The 17,422-nt window shown below is 41.0% G+C and overlaps 1 protein-coding gene across 1 annotated transcript; it reads right to left on the bottom strand.

Annotated features, from left to right (window-relative positions):
* Positions 1–9,649: 9,649 nt before the first annotated feature.
* On the bottom strand, positions 9,650–15,272 carry fbxl22 (F-box and leucine-rich repeat protein 22). The gene is made up of 2 exons (XM_083972974.1): positions 14,791–15,272; positions 9,650–11,057 (listed from the first exon to the last, which is right to left on the bottom strand). Exons 1-2 carry the CDS (start codon positions 15,255–15,257, stop codon positions 10,706–10,708), a joined length of 819 nt encoding a protein of 272 aa, XP_083829100.1. The 5' UTR covers positions 15,258–15,272; the 3' UTR covers positions 9,650–10,705.
* Positions 15,273–17,422: the final 2,150 nt, after the last annotated feature.

Genomic DNA, 17,422 nt, shown 5'->3' with positions numbered 1-17,422 from the left:
TATCTACTACACATGTCACATGCTGTCATTAATGTTATTTCACAATCACTAACATGACAGTATAATTTTGTGTCTAATGTTTATATTGTTTCCTACTGACATATAATTTGTAGGTATGTCACGTATTTAGAGAAACAGTTCTGGCTTTTTCACTTTTTTTTAGATGTAAAGATTGATAGCAAATGTATAAATGTACATGTACAGTAGATGTATAAATATGTATAAGCATAGTATAAAGACTGAACACGGGTGGAAACAGCTAGCTTTAGTCTGATGGTAACAAAATCTGTCTTCAAATAATTTATTCAGCTGTTGTAACACTCCCGAGGCTTTTCCCAACAAAAAAGGAAAAGCACTGCGTACTTACCATATGCACAGTGCATTTGGACTAAGATGAATTGAGTGACTGACACAGTTTTGGATAATTTGAATGAAAAAACAACAAACCCTCTTTCATCAGTGAAAGAGTACATAAACAACCTAACCCTAACCCCTCATAAACATTAGCTTGTCATTAATTAATCTGTGGATTCAATTTATAAACATCTGTCAGCATGACTAGACATGTGTTTATTGCACTTAGTGCCTTAGGTTCACCCAGTGAGTAATACTATGCTGGAACAAAACTCTTGAATGTCTGTGCAATTTTAGTCAACCCACAAGGAAAGTTTTTTACATGGCATCAATTTTTGCCAGTTTTGACACATGGAGCTGCCTTTTCCATCATGAAACGTTTAACCAATGTATCGAAACACAATAGGTTAGTGCAGAATTTAGGGCAAAAGTAGATCCCTATTCAGTCCATTGAGCTTCTGCAGGAAGGCTTTGACAAGAAAACCCTCCCAGCTAGCCTATTCTTACTGCACCTGACCTGACCTTTGGCATCTCCTTTTGAGTTAGAATGTAACAAGACACAGTGTGAAATGTGAGGTGTAGCTTGACCTGTCACAGAATTCATTTTCTAAAACATTCACGCAGAGCCAGCTAAAATGTCACACCTGAGCCATACAGTATATCATCCTGAAAATCATGTGAATGAGGTCAGAGGGGCCAGGGTTCACTCTGGGCCACAGACTGGTGACAAAGTGAAGGAAAGAAAAACAAAAGAATGGAGAAGCTGGATAACAGTGACCCTGCCAAGAGGCCATGAAGGGTCACTAAATGGTTAGATGAGTTTAAGAATAGCTTGAATCACACTCTGTGGCCTCTGAGGCAACATTTTTGGAAGGAAGGTGATCCAGAGTTCAGAGACCTGCGGACTCAAACCCTAACCCTAAGACACCTCTTTGTTGGCTTTTACTTTATCACCCATATTATGTCGCATTGCTGTAGTGAAAAGTGAAGTAGCGTACATTCACTGAAGGGTTGTGTCCTTACTTGCATTTCTAGTCTTTCTGCTAAGTTTAATAAGGAAACATTGTTCTGTAACATCTAGTTTTCAACCTGTTATAATAACTTTTTCACAACTCAGTTGATCATCCCTAAAGAAATTGATTTAGATTTGAATTTTCAACTATTTGAAAATGGTCATTGTTACTATAAGCTTTTAATAATGATATATCTAAAGCCATAAAAGGGGCCATTTGGCATTATGAATACTGTACTTTTAGCTTAGTGACATTAATTGGATTTTGCTGGTAATACCTTGGTACCTTACATTTAAGTATTGTTCTTTCTATTCTTCAATTGGTCCAAATATCTCAATATTTCATCGAAATTCCTCAATTATCAACTCTGATAAAGGTATAGAGGTCATAATTAGACAGATTAATGTCAAAGATGAATGAACAAAGACTTAAAAAGAATGTTTCTTTAAGAAAAACTGCTCAAACAGAGATCAATGGGGTGTATATAAATCCAGTTTATTGTCTCTTCAGTCCGTTTGATCAGGTAGCTGCTGCTGCTGCTGCTGCTGCTGCTGCTGCTGCTGCTGCTGCTGCTGCTGCTTGTGAGCACATGTTCAGTATTCAGCCTCTAACAGAACATATAGGCAATATTGAGCTTGCCTAATGATACTTTACTCTTGTTCACCAAGGCTGGAAACCCATTGCTGCTCCCTCTCTGTTTCTGATGCCTTCCATCCATGCTCCCCCTGCAATTTGAGTGCTGACAACAAAAGAGTGAACGCATTATGAACTCAAGTTGAAAGCCTGTCATTATAAGTAGCGCACTCGTGCCCATGCTGTGACTCATGAGCGTGCTTTGTTCAGCTTCCCACTCCTATTTGCACATGTCATCTGCTGCTCTGTCCTCCATCCATGCTCACGTCATAGGAGGCTGGCTGTCCTCCTACATCCCATGCAGAGTGTGTCCAGTTGGGGAGGCAGCCCAGTCCAAGTAAGCAACCTCTCTGTAGAGGCTGTGATCGACAGACACAGAGGGCCTTCATACTGCCTGTCTAATTACCAGGCCACATGGGGGAGAGGCAAATGGCACACGGTGTACGATATCAGCTCAGTGAGCTCCTTCACATCCTGCTCTGTGTTTGATTCTGTCCTTGCCTAAAGCCCAGCCAAGGAGCATCATCAGTGTCTTCACTGTCTTCCCTGTTAGTGCTCCAGTTACTCCTTCACATGCGCTCTGGCCGGAGCTCAGCAGCCTTTGTGGATGCTCTGGCAGACAGAAACAGAAATAGCTCCACAAATAGACCCATCCTTGGCTCACAGGGGAGCAGTAGCCCCACTTCTGTGTGCGCTTGCCTCCTATTTCGTGTGTGCCTCGGGCCAAAACAAGTTAGCTAAGAACCACAGGGAAATCAAATTTGGAATTATTAGATCGTAGGGAGAGTATCGAGGGAGAAAGAGAAATGTGTGCATAAATACATATTGTTATGAAAATAGGTTGATTTTTGGAGCAGTCTGTCAATAACACATTCTGGAGCATCTTAATTTGAAAATATGCCAAAAGTAGGTGGTTGGATTTACCTCACATTACCTGATGTAACTTCATGTAACCTTCTCTTTAGGCATCCGTAATGTCTAGAAATAGGTTTAGTGTTTGTATATCAAATTTGATCTGTGTTTGAATTAACAAGCACAGAAAAACTTAATTATTACCTTGTGAAATGTTGTGTCTGAGTAACTTTCATTCATAAATATGATAAATATACATTTTAACTTATACAAATAGTATTTGGGGTAAAATAGTTGACCTATTCTAATGATGAACAGAACAGGCAAATGAGATCATTAGGTATGAGCTTGTTTTTTCCTGTTTTTTTTAATTATTATTCTGAGCCATCCTCCACTTCTCTTTTTCACATCTGTTGCATTTTAGATCAAAACTGGCCACAAACTTTCTATGCAAATAGTCCATAGCTGTTCTTAGCATCACCAGCTGCCCGGATTTTTATGCTATATTTCAGAATTTCCTGAGAATGTATTTTTAAAATGGACAGAGACCTCTGGTTGCTGACCATTGAATTCATCCCTCCAACCATCATGACCTTGGGTATTGTATCATCTGTCTGTGGCAAGAACTCTACCCATCCATCTCAAACATCTCTTATAGGTCAAAGATAATGGTGACTGAAAGAGATAAAACGGATCATATTTTCTGTGTGCCTGCTGAATTAAAACCAATACACTATTCTTTCTATTCTTCCATTTGTATTGTATTCAGTATAGGCCATAGTGATGTTAAGAATGGGATATGGTTTTGATCAGAAAAATGTAAAGGTACGTTCTGCACACAGAGACATCTGCAGCGTTGTAAACCAGGAGACAAATTGCATTGAATAAAAAGAGTGAGTAAATGAGAACAGCCATTTATCTCCTCAATGCCATTAGTGTAGCGATTGGATTACTCAAGACCTGCTTTTTTCAGTCAGATATGTTACATGATGCTTTATGGATGATAGGAAGGAAATGACACTCACGCTCATGAAAATATGTGGAAACTGCAGTCTGCACACCAGCATAATGTGGAAGGGGAAAAAAAACGAATTGAATTTAGATATAGTTTCCTCAATTTAGTGGGATGTGTGTCAGATTTAACTGTTAGGAGAGAGTGCTCGTTCAGTAAATCTCACACTGAGGGAGGATTAAGGGCTGCAAATGAAACTGGAATAAAATCTTGATGTAGTTTCACCACGTGTGAAAGTGGGAGGTGAGAGACTGCCAACCACTGAGTCAAACCTCCTTCTGTGTGTCGGCTCCCAAGCCATCTCTTTCTCTCTCTTTTTTATTTATTTATTTATTTTTGGATTTTTGGTGACAGACACAAACACTGTCTCTTCCCTGAACTCCATGTGTTCTTGAGCCACAGGCCTTTCAATGTCTGGTATGGAGGCTGCTCTACGTCATCCATCCTCAGTGTCATAATGTGTGTTGTAGAATGTCTATTGTTGCTGTAATAAGAAATGTGTTTTTTCTCATTCTTTTCTCTTTTTATGATATAAATAAGCTGTGTAGCCTATATTTGAGACATAGAAGACTAGAGCTCTGTAAATAATTCACAGCTGTGGCCTCAGCTTCAACGAGGACTCCTGAGACTCCACCCAGGCCTGAGGAGTTGAGAAATATGAAGAATAAAGTATCCCAGGACAAGAGAGGAGCATCAAAGCACTGCTCCATTATTAAAATGGTCTCTCCATCTGCAGACGAGGCCCTAAGGCCAGACTCACACCTACACAGGTGCCCCATAGCACAGACGAGCACTGAAGTACACAGATGCAACAAGCACTGAAATGACATTAAAATGAAAGATGAGAGTGAGGTATTCTAGTCGAATGATTACTGTTAGCATCTAAATGTCACACAGACATCCTGAAAAATTGAAAACTTGAGATTTTCAACTTGTTCCATGTGTCTTATTTGCATTTACACTTGACAGATATTTGGCTGCAGTGTCTGATCAGCTCAGGCGGGCAAGTGTAAATGTGCCCTACATGAATATCTGCGTCTGATAACAGTCGAAGGAAATGAGGAATTGACAACTTATTTATGCCTTGTCTCATTCAAGAGAAGATAACATATGCCTTGGCTGTCTAGACTGCATTAGTCATTGCTGCTATAGAGTTTTAGGTTACAGCCTACACCCCAGACTCGCCATAAAGCTTTAGGTCATAAAAAAGTAGCACATTTATTTGTGACTCTGCATCACACAAAGGCTCAGATGTCCTCTGCAGTGAAAAGTATCAACGGAGCCCCTCTATGAGTCTGGCCTGGACCAGCACTCGATCACAAACACAAAGTGCTCAAACACCCAAAAAACAGAATCCCTCCCTTATTTCCTTTCCTCCCTTCCCTCTCCCCATGTCTCTACACCCCCTCCTCCCTTATGGGTGAGTAATCAGTGGATGGATACTGGAAATGCCTCCCATGGCTGACCTTATAAGGCTCTCAGGAAACTGCTGATTTCAGGTTTCAGGGCTCAGATAGCTTGCCTTTTTACCTCCATTGCTTCAGTCCTCCCCCCCCCCCGCCCTCTATTACCACCAGCATCCTGTCTTTATCAGCTCATATTTCACACAAGGGAAAGGCCCGCGCTACTCACTCCACAAAGGCCTTCTCGCAGCATGAATCCTCAAGATAACACGTTGGATCTTTGCCTGCTGGCATACTGAGAACGTCTATAAATTATAATGTGGATCTGCTCTGCTAATGGCAGGGAGCAGGCTATAAGTTACCCCCCCACCAACCCCAAAGGTTCTTGTACTTTGTCTAACATCCGTCATTCAAGGCCATTCACAATAATATTAACTCTCTGTTGACATTTTATATTAACTCAGCTGACAGATGATGAAACCCAATTAAAGAGTTGTTTACAATGATTTGAAGTTTATTATGCAAGTTAATATCTACCTTTATTGACCACTTAGGTGAGACTTCTCTATGAGCTCAGACAATTATTTATTCTTTCTCTTTTCAGAAACCCTGAGTATGCCTTATAGCGGGTTCACTATTAGCTTTGTATCTTTTGACTATAAAAACCCCTGCAGCAATAAAAGTTGTCAAAACCTGATTGACAGCATGGTTTGGGTATATTTTTACATACAAAGATACGTCAGGCGGCACTGTGAATTTCCTGTTTTTGAAAAGCAGATTTGTCCTTTTTGGGGGGTTGTAACAATTGGCTCTTGGATAGTGTTACAGCTGCAGTAGGAAGATAAAGGTATTGGTTTTGAATTATGGTAAACTACATTTAAATAAAGGGAAACTGCTTGTATTGCTCACGCACATCTATTTAGCTACTACAACATATAGGGAAACAAGATGTAGAGTCTTTTGTGGCCCCAAGAGGGGCTGTGCAAAACCTAATGAATGGCCTCAAGTGAGGCTGGGGATGGCTGGGCCTGAACAGTACAAGTTTGAACATGAAAAACTCAGGGAGTGTGAGTCAGAGAGACGCAAGCTTATCAGGCCTTACCAGACCTCTGTGGCCACCTCTGCCTGAAGCAAGCAACTCAAGGCTGTATTATCTGCTACCACCATAAAACACCTGGGTCTCTCAAAAAACTATCACAGGTTGTGTCGCATTGTGGGTACTGTAGCTGCCAGGGCTTGACGGGGAAGAAAATGCACAATTCTGCTGCATCAGCTTTGAACATCCATTATGAGTCTCATAGGCAGAGCAATGCTAAACCAGACTGAAAAACTGTGAACAACCTAATGACACAGAGTAACTCCATGGGGTCCTTTCCTTTTCGGCCTAAACGATGGTCTGTCATTTGGTGAAAGTTGAGGAACTAAAATAAACAATATCACTGGGAGGAGTTTAAGGTGTTAAAGACCCAACTTTCCAAATGGCTTCTTACCATGGATGTATTATATTAACGCTTCTTACACATACTAAAACCTGCAGCCTCTCCGGATTCCTGATATGCTGCTGTCACTTGCCAGGAAGCTGGTTTAGCATAATACATTTTAAAATACACATTACACTCACAAATAAATTATTAGAAATTACACTTCTGTATCTCGTGATTCACATTTAAATGCAATAAGCATCTATCTTCCTAACTACATGCAAAAAAATGCCACATCATTCACATTATTCAACTTAACAGTCTCTTGAGTCTCCATGTGATGCCACTTGTTGAGAGCAGAGCAGCTAATTAAAATGATTAGAGAGGTAGCTGTTTTCCTCGGCTCAAATTTATTTAAATGAAATTTGTTATTCTAATGCAGATAAATTAATCAGTCCCTTGGAATTAGCCTTTTTGTGATTTTCTGTCAGGGCCAATTGAAACCTTGCTGTTCATTTGGTTCAAATGTACCATGTGAGCATGCATCCATTCTTGCAGGTTGGTATTTGGTCATTGGACTAAGTGCATGCAATTATGTGCAGTACTAATACACAATTTTGAGGTAGGCTACATCACATTTATTCTGCTATATACTTTTTTTATTTTACAAACAAAACACAAGATGAGCTTATAAAAGACACATCTTTACAGACTGTACCACAAACATATAAGAAATAATCCAAGTCGACCTCACCTCTGTCAGCTGCAACATCAAAATGATGTTTATTAATCCAATCAAATATTTACTTGTGTTTGTAATGAAATATTTTTACATGCATTGTTTGTTATTTTTTTAATATAAAGAATTTAAATACCTCCTCAAACACTTGTGATCCAGACATGAGCTATTTGGATGTTTTATTTATCTATGGTATTACGCAAAGCACATCGTCAAACAAGGAAATTCTACATCAAAATAATTTTGTGTCCTCAGTTATGGAGTACTAACCACTATACGATCACGGCCAAAAGAAAGGTGAAAAATGGCAATGTGATGTCTGGCTCAAACACTCCTCTCGCTTTTAAAATGTGTTTTCTGAAGCTGTGTCATAAAGATAAAAGGTTTCATCTTGATTGATGCTTCAACCAGAGAGCTGAAGTTGGCACGATGTTCAGCTCAAGCACTTCTGAACATGAACCCAGACTGTTCTCATAAAGAGGGGATATAATTGCAAAGCGTGGTTTGTTTGAAGGCACAGTTATCCCCTGCCCCCAAAGCAGTCTGCTCCACCTCAGGGAAGGTTGCTGAAACAAGTTTTTTTTTTTAGGTCCTTAACACTCCAAAGTGGAGACAGGCACATGTGGGGGTCCACATTTGATCTTGGAGGATTTAAATTATACCAGTTCTCGCATGACCAGTCTTTTTTACAACTAAATGAGCCCAACAGGAGATCATGACTTTGCTGGAAGTACCAGTAGAGAAGAACATTTGTACAACATGAAGCGTCTCAATGGCAGATACTGTTCATTTCCCTACAACACATTTATGAGCTTGCAGAATACTTTGAATATCAAATCATTCACACAGAAAATGGTTGTTTAACTCAGAGCCACTCTTTTCAAACACAAGCTGGCCTTTTGTTCACCGACACGAATCATTACTTCTCTCTGGATTCCATCACAGTGAAGGCTGTGCCATGATACTTTAGTCACAATGCAGATATAATGAAGGAGTTGCATAAAGGAGGAGGAGCCACACAACACATGAGTACTGTTGTGGTAACAAAAAGTGCTACAGCTGCCTCACACTGAATGGCTCACGCAGCAAAAGTGCTTTTAAGGACACGCATCTGGGCAACAGGTCTGTCAAGACTGACATCTTTTGAAATCACAGGATCGAAAATGAAAAAGAAAAGAAAAGAAAGACCTGCCCCCAGAAGAAAACATGCGGAGTAGTGACGTCTTGAAAGCGATGCATTGTTACATGTCTCACTCGTCTTCATGTGGTGTAGTGCACTAGGCAGCTGGATGGGCCTCAGGAGTTTCCACACCTGGAACTCATAACTCTTAATGGTCTATTGCGACAACCACTGCCATTAACACATGTCTCTCTGATACTAAATAATACAGCATTTGCTTTCTGGCCTCCAAACTGTGAGCCTCTGTCTCAGTGCAATAACAGACTTATATTTATCTGGTTGGTTTGGGGCTTTCTTTGTAGGAAAACGACACATTATTTTACATTACATCTCCACCCACTGTGTATTGCACTATATATTTCACTAGGTCCCGTATATGAAGTGTAATAGGGATCCCACGTACCTGTACCGAGCTGTTACAGTGAGAGAGTGATCGTGTTTCTAATTTGAATGTGTTCCGACTCTTATCGTCTCAGTATGCAAAGATGTGGTTTTTACTGGAAAGATGAAATTGCTGTTCACAGCGCTCATAATGCTCGTCTAATGACTTAAAAGCTGAGTGGCTGCTTTTCAAATTGCTCCTAAAACATTTTGGATAATGAAGCAGAGAGAACTTTTACAATCATTTAGGAGTACTTTATCTTCACAATAATACCCCAACACAGATATATCTCAATACACATAGGTATATTTAGATAAGATTTTGCCTCAGTAGTGATTCCACAAGGGATCATGATCATTTATATAAGTGATTGTTTTTGAATTATAGCAAAACACAAACACCATCATTGAACGAGAGCAGTTAAAAGAAGAAGAATTTTATAAACCTGAAAACTGTGGCAGATGTAATTTTCATGGCTTCATCATTGTGGGGATTCTGATTTAGTTTCAGAACAACTTTATTATCCATCACAAATTTGAATTTATAACCAATAAATATGTAAAAAAAAACACACACACACACACACATACACGAGCGCACACTCACACACATACCTAAATTAAAACAACAGCAACAACAACAACAGTATTGTGACCTTTCTTTAACAGCAAAAGTGAACAAAGATTTTGCTACATACAGCATTATATCTTAAGAGCACATGTCCTGGTAGGAAGGAGTGAAAATCTTATTCTTCATTAAGGTGACCTTTTGTGAGAACATATGGTTATAGATGCAGTCAGTAGACGTGGAGCGCCCCAGCAGCCTGCAATAAAACTGTCACATGGCATTTACAGACAGACACACTCCTCTAATCAACCTACTTTCATGTGTCTCACAGTCTTATATAACATGATTCCAATCACAGCTCAGGCACACGGCCACTTTGCCCTAGGAGAACCCTTCCTCCCAGCACCGACATGTCTTACAATAACAGACACAGAGCACGGCGCAACCATGCAACCTCTGTTCTTTTGTACCATGTAGGTCTGCATACAGTAACTCTCTCTGGGGAGGTGGTATTTTAATTATGCTATATTATGCTATTTAAGGAATGATTTTTTTTCCATTTCTGGGAATTATGCTTATTCACTTTTCTTGCTGAGACTTGATACCACCTTCACATAAAGTTCCTTTTCACTTTAGTATTTGTATGGATTAAAACAAACAATACATTGTGTTAATTACTGAAGTAGTGAATAAAAGGGACTGTTCAATTATTTATTTATTTTTTTTACTTTTGGTTTCCAGACTTTGAGCAAATCCAAGTGTCTGTGTTCATATTTACTGCACAGTCAAGAGAGTGGTATCAATCTTCTCAGCTAACTCTCAATAAGAAAGTCAATAAGCGCATTTGCCACAATGACAAATAGAATTTTAAAGTTACACCATTACATTGTTTATTCATCATCAATAACTGACAAGGCCACCTGTTATATAAGTGTGTGTGTTTGTGGAATTCCCTCTGGTTAGAATAATGTGGAACAGAGCTTGAAAGACACATAAGGTAAAGGAGATTCATATGCAGCACGTGATGTACAAAAAAGATGTTTAAAAAAGGTACAAAAACACTTCTTTTAAATACAAATAAAAATCATAAAAAAACACAGGCAAGTCCGTAAACAATTTTTTCCATGTGGTCCATGTGAAGCACTTCCTTCAGGAGAACAGCAGGACTTTCTGCAGCGTCCTCCTGAGCGGCACCTTCTCCACAGGCTTGCTATCAGGGATCATATCAGCGCTCCTCTCTGCACTCAGCTGGATCTCCGGCCGTTTCTCCCTGATAGCCTGCAGGCCTGCCTGAGTGACGTTCCTGCAAAAGTCCACCTTGACTTCCTCCAGACTATTCCCATGAGCCACAACACCTTCCTGCAGGCTGCAGTCGGTGATGCGGACACAGTTCTCCAGGTGGAGGCGGCGTAGCTTCCTGCAGCTCTGCAGCACGGAGACCACATCCTGGTCAGTGATGTGTCCACAGCCAGACAGGGTGAGCTGGAGCAGGTTGGGGCACCTGTGTGCACACACAGTGGTTGTGACGTTATTAACCAATGACAGGTTTGCACACACGTGAAGGAGACCTGTTTTGAGTCACACTTACTCATCACACCTTAGGCTATATTACACGGCAGAATGAGTTTGTTTGGAGAAGGACTAGTTTTGCTGTTTGGCGTGTGGGAGGATGAATGCTCGTCAGATCTCTTGACTATAGGATCAGATAACAGAGGTGAACAATATACTGTAGATCAGGGGGTCTGATCTGAGCTATATGTGAATGAGCTATATCCAACACCACAGAGAGGCAGCAACATGATCTGTTTCAAGACAGACGTTTCAATACCCAGTGCAAGCTATTTTTTCTTTACACTGGGTCCCACTGGGCTCATATGTTTCCGTCCTTTAACAAGCTTTTGTGAATAAATGGAGTATGTTGCTATTGCACAGAACAATTGCAGGATGTTTGATGAATACAGCATGTTAAAAAACAAAACAAAACATTTTCTAATGCTACATTTCATAGGAATGACTTCTAAAAAATGAATGTGAATGGTTTCTGTGAAAATGCATATGTGTAACTGCTTATTTCCACCCAGTATGAGGAGTGCACTGCAGCCTACTGGCAGGCTGGCAGTACAGAGCTGGCAGACAGACACTCAGATGGCTACGGACCGGGGATGTCATTCACGTTCGCTGATGCAGATTACATAAAGACTTACATAATCTTACCACTTTACCACATGTGAGCCAAACATATTCCAGTTGCCTGCAAGTGTTTGAGGCTGCTGCCCCAGTAACCTCTGAACATGGGATAGCATAGCCAGTCCACGTGCTCCGTTTCATTATTGCAATGGAGGCGGGGGGCTTACGTGGGGTTTTATCAGCGGATGTGACTGCAAAGTATTGACATTAAAAGAAACAAGGAGGAGGAAGAGCAGTGGCATGACAGGAGCTCAAAGCTGGTGGCATTTAGATTCAGCTGCACTCTGATTGTGCGAGCGTGTGCCTCGGGACTGGAGGCATAAGACGGTAGTGAACATGATAGGTGTAAAAAAACATCATCAACTTTTGTTACATAATCCAGCCCCGACAGCCACTCGGTGGTGGCTTTTGGGGCTGTTGTTGCTGTTGCTTTTATCACTCAAAATCAGGTAATTGCCTACAGTATATTGTTTTAAACTATCCTCTTCAAATCCACTTGCCTTATTTTTTTCTCTTTGCCCTGCCTGTCGACAACTTGTATCTATACGGTGTGCCACAGAAATGTCTGCATGTGTTTCCCTGTTTCCATTGGGACCTGATGTATTTCCCATTAAAACACACTACACAGAGGGGCAGTCTGGTCTGAGCTGAGCACAAGCAGAGCACCACACCACTAACCTGTAATCATCTCTCTAATGACCTCTTTGGTTTCCTGACGGGTATTCTGTCTGGTCAAATTATCCAGTGAACTCGAAAAGGAACTGAGACGTATATTTAACACTCCCCTCACTTGCTCTGCTAAAAGAAAAATGTTTCTTTCGAACATCCTAAATAGGTTTTGTATGCCTTTTACTGTCTTAATTTGGTGGTGAACATTTCTAAAAGCAGCCGAAACTGTGGTCAGAAGTCATAACTCATAACCTAAACAGTCACTCATATGTGTTTGTGTTCAGCTTCAAAGAGAAAGCATCAGTTTATCCAAATGGTGGAATGAAACTACTCAGAAAGATTTAACCATTAGAGCCAAAGCTTCTTGTGCCACCCACTGTGCAACCTACACTACATGGCACGCTTAACATGTTAATTCATGTTACATAAGTCCAATGCTGTGATGTCAAGATAATCTAAATCAAATTACTGATGATAATTGATTAACTGCACTCGTTTTGTGCGAGAGGAGAGAAGCATTACACTAGAAACTGCACATAAAGAAGTCCGCTGACATGTTATGTTGTACAGTTTTTTCCAAGGAGATAAAAAAAAAAGAAAAGAAAAGAAAAAAAGACTGACATGAGCTTGGCGTCAGAGTTTGCGTGGAGTCTTATCCAGGAAGAGGCAGGCAGAAACAGATGCACATGTTCATTCCTCTGACAGCAACAAAGAGCCAATTGTAAGCTCCACCTGCCTGCGTAAATATCCAGTCTGCAGCTGACTAGGAGGGTCTGCAGCCAAATCACTCTTTATCACCCCCACAGCTTCTCTGTGTCCCCTCCCACTCTGTCACGTGCACTTGCTTTCTTCTCCCTCAGACTATTTGGGAGGGTTTATCAGTATGCAGTGAGTGTGCCTTGAGCGCGTTGAGATACAGGGACCCAGACAAAGTAGGTGGTTCTAGTTTTGACTGGTCTCACGGCTCGCATGTCTTGCGTCTCAAATTTCACAATACAGGAAATCCTCACAGGGTCATACTCTGAGCTGCATGAGCCAGCCCTTTTCCCCTCCTCTCCTCTCCTCTCCACCCAGCCAGCTGCAGTGGCCATGCGCCCTCACATCAACGGTTATTACTGGCTACCTCGAAGAAATTATCCAGAGACCTCATTACGCCTCTCCGGGCTGACTCCTGCATGCAGCCAGCGCACGGGGGCCAAAAGCCAATAAAGCTACGTTTCAGTGGCCTATCAAATGCAACTGTCACATCATTGAATAAATATAATTTGATATCTGACCACAGTTATGTTAGTTAATAGAATTAGGCTTATGTCCCACAGATGTGTCATTTTTCTGTTTCTATAGAGAGCTCCAGATACACCATCTGTTTCTAATGATTTTCTTCCCTGCTGCCTAACACTTAACATGGCAGTTTCACTAATGCATGTTCCTCCAAATAGAAAATTATTTTGTTCCCTGGGGTGGGTGTGAATGATTCTGAAAAACTGATCATGCCTGAGACACGTCTGAAAAGAGAGAGAATTTCTAAACCAATATTCAAAGTGATCATGTTGGTTTTACTAAACAGTGAAACCGCACACTCCTGAAAGCATTTTCACATTGCCTTGTAAAAAGCAGATACAGAGACTGATAATGTGATAGGACAGGAACACTGAACCCCCTCCACCCACCCTCCCAAAAAGGTAAATAATAGTGGGGCGCCGTTTAGCTCAGTGGGTAGAACTGGCGCCCTCCTCATTTCCTGTCTCTCTCAACTAACCTGTCAATTAAAGGCAATAAGCCCCCCAAAAAATATACTCAAAAAAAATTGTATAGTGGGTGTTATGAGTGATGTTAATTAAACTGGTCACGTTTGATACCAGCCTAGTCGGGTCACAGGATAACTATGAGGGCTTGTATATAAGAACCAATAAGATTCAAGCTGAGAAAGGATGGTTTGCTTATTTTTATATGACCTATTTTTCCATCTTCTCTGCACATTATTTATAGAAACGTTTACATTTTATATATTTATATATTTTATTTGTACATATTTTGGTTCTTTTGTATATGTCGTCTTGTTCTTGTCTGTCTGTGTCTTCACAAAGTCTATATGAGACAAAATGTGCCAAAACAAGTTCCTGTGTGTGTAAACATACTGGCCAATAAAGCTGATTCTGATGTGAATTCCTTTTTGCTTGGAGTAGTTGCAACCTGCACAGGTTATGACAGGTCACAGACATCAGTTTGTTTAGGAGGTCACAAGCCAGAAAGTCACCAGTGATGTTTTAGCCATCTCCTGGTGGTGTATTTTGTCACTGATCATTAAAAATATGATTTTGTCTGATGTCTTCTGAAATACATGACAAAGCAGAGGGAAACCACACAGAGACACTCACATATGGCAGACATGGGCCAGGAAAGTGCTGGCCAGGCTCTCGTGTTTGCTGCAGATGTCCCTCTGGAACGAGCTCTTCATCCAGTCCTCGATGTTGCACACTTGCAGGACCCTGCTGGAATACCAGCAAACAGTCAAGTAACGCAGTGAGGGTCCCAGCACAAAGTTGTCTCTCCTCAGCTGACACGGCGAGCTGAAGCGGAGTAGATTCCAGAGGCCGGGGTCCAGGAAGACCTCACGCAGATGGTGACAGGTAAATGACAAACTCCTCCGGCTGTCCTTGTCCAGGAAGGAGAAGAGGTGAAGGAGACACTCATGGTTGAGCTGGGTGAGGTGCATGGTGAGCTGTCCCGGGACAGAAAGAGGGGCCTCGTCCCTGAGGCGGCAATAGGCCTGCTGGCAGACAGCAACAATGAGCCCACAGCCTGCATTGTGTGGCCTAGATACATGATGCCTTCTCAGGCACATGCTGGAGGCCTGCACATATAAGGCTGTGGAGTGCAGGCTATTTTGGGAAGACAACTGCCGGTGTAGTCAAAGATGGAAGTGTTTGAGCCATACGCTCCCTTTCCATCTGTCATGGCTCGCAACAGACAGCAAGCAGTGGAATGGGCCAGATGTTAACTCTGCCCTGGCCTAATTCTCACATACAGACAGACTGACTGACATGTAAAAGGAGAAACACCTCCAAAATGCACTGCCATACAAAAACAGTTAAAATTCCTCTAGTTAAAATATGCAGCTGTTATTGAGACTTCAATCCCCTCCAAAATGTTTTGTGTCATTTCTTCAGATTGACGTTTCACCTTCAGTGTGCAGTGATATGTGAGGACAGTTTGACACAGGAATGCTGTTTTTCAGCAAAGTAAGCAGCAAGTAGAGAATTAAAAAAAAAAAAAAACTTTTAAGGAGGCAATTAAATGTCAAGGTCTTAATCTAAGAAGAGTCCTCACACCTGTGTCCTGAGGGGATGTTTCAGTTGGATGCTGTTTCAGTTACGTCACACTTCCTGTAAGGCAAAATAATGTAGCCTACTTCACACCCAACAGGGTGACGCAAAAACTCCTATTTCAACACAAACCGCAGTGTCTGTTACTGTAAACGTAGCATGTACGGTGGCAGCTTTACAACCAACACAGCCTTTAAATAACCCATTTTTATGACGTCAAAAGTTTCCCTTCGTTATATTCAAGATAATTACCGAGGCTAATAATTCAGACCTCACCTAAACCTGGTAGGCTACACCCTTCATGTGAGTGAAAGTCACGAGCACAAACACTGTTACGCAGCACTTTGCCTGAAGGAACACGGCGAACTATGACTCAGTCTGAAATTGCTCAATTGGAACACAGAGGACATACTGAGATGGCAAAGGGGGAAAAAATACCATTATATACCAGTCATCAGTCCACGCTACATTACTAGCTACGTTCTGTTCCACTTGTTATCATCAACCTGTGAAAAACACCCGGGACACTGGGAAATGCCCCCGTTGGGAAGCTGGTTTCACTCTGTACTCTGACTGTCTGTATCCACTATAGCACAAAACACAATGCGGTGTGTGAGCTCATTATTAGCAGCTGTGATGTAGCCTCTGAGAGGAAGAGCAAAAGGAGAAAAAGGCCACTTGTGTCATTATTGGGGGACGGAGTATAGCGAGCCCACAGCCACCTGTGAGCAGGCGAGGACGAGCAGCTGTTCATCAACATACAGGAGCGCTTGTTTCTGCCTGAGCGAGAAAGCTGACTGGCTGGCACGTGTCCCGAGGGGAGCTCTTATGAATGTGTGTGTGTGTGTGTGGGTGGAGATGTTCGCCAGAGGGAGGGGGGTGAAAAAAACAACAAAAAATGGGCATGGTAAAAAAAAAAAAAAAAAGTGCTCACTCTCTCCTCTAAGGTCATACTTGAACATATCAAAGCCGGTTTTCCATTACAGGCTATAATAAGGGTGTTGGGCATATAAACACGAAGCAGCTTCTGGTGTGCATGTGCCCAATAACATCCTATTACATCACAGGTAAACAAGTCAATATATAAAGATTATGTTTGAATTTGGAAAATTGTATTCGTTTATTTATTATTTTATATTTTTGATTTTAAACTTAGATAAGATAAAGGGGTATTTCTAAAAACAACCCGCTTACAACAGGCTTTGGATCATTTTCATTTCTCACTGGAAAATCATTTAGTTGACATACTAGTATAATGAAAAATTAAATATAATTTCCCAGAGTACAAGATGAGGTCTTCAAATAACTTTTCTATCCAAAAACCAAACATAACTTTACTGTTATACCAGAAAAGGAAATGCAACAAAACCTAACAAATGTAAACACGTCGTAAACAATAAATCTGTTAACTGTGTAGGATCATTATTATGCAGTCAAATCTGCCTCCACTGTCCTAAAGCTTACTTTTCAGTGCACTGCAAACTAACATCTGGGAAATTAATTGTGTAAAACCTCCGGAAGCAAGAACTGTTGCACAAATAAACTCAATCTTGATCTAAAACTTGATATTTTTCTTCACAGTTCCACATCATTACCTAATAGATACAATAATTTTGGTTGCTAAAAACTGACACAGTCAAGACAAACAACCTTATCTACCCGTTCAGTTTTCACTACCACAGAT

This window comes from Trachurus trachurus (genome assembly GCF_905171665.1).
Source record: "Trachurus trachurus genome assembly, chromosome: 6".
In the NCBI taxonomy this organism is placed as follows: domain Eukaryota; kingdom Metazoa; phylum Chordata; class Actinopteri; order Carangiformes; family Carangidae; genus Trachurus; species Trachurus trachurus.
This window is presented reverse-complemented; position numbering and strand designations above follow the sequence as displayed.

Coding starts and splice junctions, on each gene's coding strand:
- fbxl22 (XM_083972974.1), bottom strand. CDS start 15,257: ATGTGCCTGAGAAGGCATCATGTATCTAGGCCACACAATGCAGGCTGT. Junction 11,058..14,790: donor CTGGCCCATGTCTGCCATAT/GTGAGTGTCTCT, acceptor GTGTGCACACAG/GTGCCCCAACCTGCTCCAGC.